This window comes from Lytechinus variegatus, chromosome 3, assembly GCF_018143015.1.
Source record: "Lytechinus variegatus isolate NC3 chromosome 3, Lvar_3.0, whole genome shotgun sequence".
NCBI classification, from domain to species: Eukaryota; Metazoa; Echinodermata; class Echinoidea; order Temnopleuroida; family Toxopneustidae; genus Lytechinus; species Lytechinus variegatus.
Window position 1 is genome coordinate 33,465,810 of NC_054742.1, and position 6,000 is coordinate 33,471,809.

The window sequence follows — 6,000 nt, forward strand, 5'->3', positions numbered from 1 at the left end:
CGTCTTTCTGTTTGTCCAATTTCTTAGGTTTCAGTTTTGATACCTGCGCTATCTCCTAAATGCAATCCATATCAACTGCGTCAAGTTTTTCCCGAGCACCTCATATAAATATATCTAAAACAATATGAGAGAGTTAATATTGTTCTTATTGTAAGATCCTATATGCTGTATGAAGAGGGAGAGGAGATTTCATGTAACGAGTCGCCAAATTATCTTCACTAACAACTGTCGTAAATTACTAAAATCCTTCCGTTTGATTGGCTCAGAAGAATTGACCATTAAGAAACTTCATGAAACAGTCCCTGATAGAGATGCTTGAGAAGCATGACTATTGGTTGTAAAGTGATACAAGTAGAGGGGGGTGAAAACTGACTTCTGTGGAGGCGAATCCAGTGGTTACGATTCTGTTGTGACCTGCAAAATTCTGTACCCTGCGTGAACTTTTATGCTATGACATAGTTATGACATTCTAAAGTTGTTCTTAATTTCACGAAATAGTTGTATTAACATCCTGTCCGGTATGCAAATGAGGGGGCTGATTATATTATCCACTCACTAGCTGATTCTTTTGTATTTCATTACATGGAAAATGAAATATATTAATTTTCTCCTCGTTTTCATATGAAAAAAAGTTTTATTCCTCTCGGAACATGTGGAATTTTCATTGTTGTAACATTTCGTGTTTTTTTAAAAGAGGGTCCTTATTGTTAAATCTGTAAAAATTGAAATACATGTATTGTATTTTAATAGTCAAACAATTAAAAAAGAAGAAATAGTGTGGGACATGCAGCGACTCTCTCAATTGCATATCACTGAGTTGTGCACATAACTGTTTTGTGAAAAATAAGCGAAACTTTAAAATGTCATATCTTTCTTATTTTACATCCCATTTTGATGAATTTGTCAATGTTATGCTTATTTGATTTTTTTTTCTTTTTCTAATATCAACTTTTATCTGGGGATGGACTTGACCTTTAAAGTAATCGATATCAGACAGCAGTTATAAACATAGTGAAAAACAGGGATTATCAGTGTTTTTTGTATGATTTACCCACAAATTTAATGACAAATTGTCATAGCTGTCATAATCGATATATTTCACATGATACCTACTTCTTACCGATTTAGTACAACAACATAACGAAAGAATAAATGGCCGAAGCTTCCAGAATCAAACAGTTAAATGAGGATATTTTTTTCCATTTCGGCCTGCCGTTTGAACTCTATGCTGCGTGTTGCTGACGTAACATAAAGTAACAATGCTACAGGCAACCGTTGAAATAAATAAATAAATAAATTCAAATAAATAATTGAATGTTACACATGCAGGGTTTATTGTGATTTACTTGTTCAGAATGTTCTTCAGGCTATTGAGAAGGACACTGCCCAGCAAACCTTAGAATTAGATTGTACCACTGCATCCATCCATAGCTATGAGGCAGGAAAAAGCATAGGAATGGTTGCTCGTTTGGCCAGTATCTCTCGAGCTTTTGGCACCGAAGACTACATCGAACTTGATCAGTCTCTTCGACGTTGTTTAGACCTCTGGCTGGGCATCGTAGGTGGAATTGCAGAAGATAATGTTATCCGGTAATACAATTCTAGTTTAAGATGTTTTTAAATCATGTTAACATAAGCGATTTAACGAGCTGCCAGTAACATTATATTTCACCGAAAGACCTTTGCACAAATTGGCAGACATTTCCGTATATACAGATAAATTAGGAGAGCGATGAGAAAGGGGACATCTTTGATGAAAACCTTAACATTGATCCAATCAGAATGGCATTTTGGGAAGAATTCAAGACGCGATAAAAAAAAACATCTATATAGATCAATATATGCCTATTCCAATTCCAAACCTTTTCTCCGCTGATATTTTTACGATATCGCTAATACCATGGTTTCTGAACCTACTTTCCTATGCCTTAGATACGACACTGTATGGGGAGGCTTGTGGATGCGTGGAGCAGGACCAGATGAAGAGCTTTTCCCTTGGACAAACTATGGGTTCATTAGCTATGCTGACCATCATTACCACTTTGGCTATTGGCTCTATGCCATTGCCTATTACGCCAAATACTATCCAGTGTGGGCTTTCAAGGAAGGTTCGTGAAAGATTGTTTTCTTCTTCTATCAAAATTTATGCTCTTGTAAGATTGATGCAGGTGCTCATCATTCATTATGAAGTGACACATTCATTGTTATCAACATTTAATCAACAGTAACTTTGTTCGGAGAAGTAAAATTTTTGTTTATTTTTAAACATCTCACATAAAACAAAGTACCAGTATGTAATATTTTCAAAATGTAAAAATACAACATGATCATGAATATATAGTTTATGTAATCATGGTAATAACAATCAAAGCCTTAGAAGATGAGCTTCAGAAGACGATATCCAAGATATTGCAATGGAATACTAACTCGAAATGCGGAGTGTGTCAAGGGGTCAGGTACGGGGCGGGTAGGGGTGTAGGAATGGTACCCATGAATCTGGAAGTCTCCCACCTGAATTTACAAAAGTCCTTTCTCTATCTCGTTGAAGGAGACAATATTCTGTAGATCAAACAGAATATAAAAGGAAATACTTCAATAGGGGACTATCCAATTTTAAATACAAATCGGTCTTCCTTTTTGTGGTATGATGTTACCCTTCACTTTAGTCCACGAGTGCGACTTACGCAGATAAAGTACACAGATCAGTTTTACATACCCCTCCCCCACTGTCGGAATGGTTGATAAACAAAGTGTGACGGGAAAAAGGGTCAGCCTTCCTTTGGATGATACATGTCTTGGGACAGAAGATTTAATAATTGATCTTAAGTTGGGCCTATCCTAAGTGGATATACCTTCAAAAAAAGAAAATATATTTCCTATTTACACAGATAATTACAACCGCATTATGGCAATGGCTCGGGACGTGGGAAGTCCTAGTAAGGATGATCCCTACTTCCCTACGGTTCGTCAGAAGGACTGGTATACCGGATCATCCTGGGCGACTGGTATCGGTGGAGGCACTCGTCAACAGGAGGCAATAGCAGAGGTAAACATTCATTATTGTCAATTTTTTTTCATTTTCTTTGTTATTGTTATATCATTTTGCCAATATACTATTGTCAATCTCAGGAAGAATGCATTTTACAGCGTATAAGCCTCGCTATATTTACAGATACATCGATACACTAGTATTGTAAGACGTAAACTCAGTATGAATAGTAATACTAAAGCTGAATCAAATTATTTCTATTAAAATATCTTACGTTAATCTATTTTTTTCATTATTTCAACTTTATTCCCCCTCGTCAGGCAATCAACTGTTACCATGCCCTTGCAGCTCTTGGTTTGGCAATGAACGATACCAATCTACAGGCAATTGGACAGATCACAACAGCCACTGAGATTCGTGCAGCAAAGTATACACAAATGTTTTCATATATCATTCTCAGTATCAGCCCTTCCTTTGTATTTCCAGTCGTAGCTAGAGTTTGAGAATGGCATATGATATGTTCTTCGTAATAATATGAACTTGATATTGCTCATTGCCAAGATAATGGCTGTCTGTAACCTCCAGAATTGTGTATAGTCCTACTTCTCCTATTATTGAACTTCGCTGGTCGATCAGCATTGAGTGAGTTTAGTATAAGAAACAATGCGTTGTCATTCGCTTTTGAGGTGATAGTTATTATGACCAACAACTCAACTGATACTCGGACTATAGCATTAATTATGTTTTGTATTTCATAAACCAAAAATGTAGTCTAACATTAAAAGTATAACAAATTAGATCATTTTAAGGGAATTATCAACTAAATTACACTCGGATACCTTTAAAAAACTTGCTTATGCAACTACGCCAACATGGCCAATGTGTATGGTCCGTACCGCATCCGAACGTCAGATGATCGATTCAGCAACTTTTAACTCTTTTTTTCCCATCAGGACATATTGGCAGGTGAGAGAGAACAACAGACATCTCTTTCCATCTCTCATCCAGCGCTGGGGAGTGATTGGACAGCTCCAGGAAGATGGCATCTTCTACTACACGTTAAACTGGCCCTGTGAACCTGATCAGTTCCCTCAGCGCCATGCCTGTATAGTCGGTATACAGATCATTCCAATCATCTCTATCTCATATCTCTACATGGATCAGGTAGGGTGATCTCGTATTCAATGAACACTTCTCTTTATAATTTCATTTTTGGCTTCTTAATACTCCCGCCGAAATGTACTTCTTCGTCTCACCATGTCTTTTTGCTCTTCTTTGAGTATTTTATCCTATACTGAGATTATACCCTGCGAGTTAATAAAAAATGACACCTCACAAATCCCAATTTAAGGGGAAAAAATATGTCATGAATACAATCATAATCATTATGGCCTGAAAGGGTATGTTCTTCCAAATAATTTGATATCATATTTATGTGGTATGTGTTAACGCTTAGATGATCAGGAGGTATTATTTGCACCGGGTATTTGCAGTAATGCAAATGATTTGCGCCAATGTACGGTATGACTGCATCACTGCAATTATGAATTCAGACGGCAATGATGTCATATAAATCCTACAAGATTTGCATTTACATGATTAAAATCCATTTTAAAACATCTTTTCAATAATTAAACATTGTTTATCATCAATTATCAAGTTAATTTCGTTGGAAAGCGTTTGCAAATATGTTTACTAACTCCTGTAGGATTATGTATGACATCATTGACATCTGAATTAATTTATTGCAGTCATTTCTTATAATTTATATCCCTGCAAAGAATACATCCTGATCATCCAAGCGTTAACACGTACCACCAAAATTTGGTATCAATTTATTTTGGAGAAAATACTTTCTCTAGCCATATAAAATAAATATACGTTCATGACATATTTTTCTTAAATGGGGTATTTGTGAGGTGTCAGGGTTTTTTTTTTTTACTCACACGAGTATACACCACCTTCTTCATTTCCCTATTTATTATTCTATTCTTGATTCAATCTAATCTAATTTGATTTGATTTATCTATTGGAAGAGACGAAGGCTTATATGAAAAAATTGTAACTTGCACGTGCCGCCTCCATAACTTTAAACAAACTCTTTGTTAATCTAATTACCATTGTATGAGACGTTGTTTCTCTACATATTTTTTCTTCAGGATCTCAGAGTGCGGGTAAAAAAAAGGTATCATCAGAACTGTGCTGATAGGGGTACATTTTCATTAATTCATCATCATTCTTTTCTCAAAATGTTCGCACACAGGAATGGGCGGAGAGTGTGTATGACGTCTGCAGTCACTCCATAGACCCCTCGTCTGCACCCGGTGGAGGTATGGTAGACAGTGATTGGTACACCCTCGACCCTGTAACCACACGCTTTGGATCCTTCTGTCAGTCTATCATGGCTAAAGTTAACGAAACAACAAAGCAGGAGGCAATAGATTACATAACAAATCTAGAGACTACAGACTTGGAACCAGGCAGTGGACTAGCCAGTACTCTACTCTTTATTTACGAATCCGCCTGATCAGGGGCACATACTTTGCTCTTATATCATTTTTTTATATATTGGTAGAGCCATTAACTTTACAATGTATGTTAATTCATATGACTTTCTGTCCCCAACACCAGTGGCGTACCTGGCATATTTCGTCAGGGGGGGGGCAAGCGACAAGGATGAGCAAGGTGGGGGGTACACTCTAAAAATTCGAATGTTAAATAAACATTTGAAAGGTTGGAGGAGTCGACAACCTTTTCCAAATGTTAAATCCAACCTTGTATAAAGCTGATCCAACATTTGAAGTGTTGGGTAGAACCATTTACATGTAAAGTGGTAAATGTAACATTTAGAAAATATAACTCCTCCAACCTTTCAAATGTTAAGTTAATATTTCTTGTTTTTTAGAGTGTAGTAGGCATATACGTATATAGGCACAATTTTTTTAAGGGGGGCTCATAATAATTGCCCAAATATCAACTTCACAGTTTTTCATTTTCGAGCGAGCGAACAT

General features: G+C 36.4%; 1 protein-coding gene across 1 annotated transcript in view; it reads left to right on the top strand.

The window, feature by feature from the left end:
- Positions 1–5,757, top strand: part of LOC121410825 — a 29,015-nt gene extending 23,258 nt beyond the window's left edge. Inside the window, exons 12-17 of the mRNA XM_041603139.1 lie at positions 1,355–1,590; positions 1,933–2,108; positions 2,889–3,046; positions 3,310–3,416; positions 3,943–4,153; positions 5,253–5,757. Of these exons, the coding sequence (XP_041459073.1) occupies positions 1,355–1,590; positions 1,933–2,108; positions 2,889–3,046; positions 3,310–3,416; positions 3,943–4,153; positions 5,253–5,516 (1,152 nt within the window). The 3' untranslated portion in view covers positions 5,517–5,757. The remainder of the gene's footprint in view (positions 1–1,354; positions 1,591–1,932; positions 2,109–2,888; positions 3,047–3,309; positions 3,417–3,942; positions 4,154–5,252) is intronic.
- Positions 5,758–6,000: the final 243 nt, after the last annotated feature.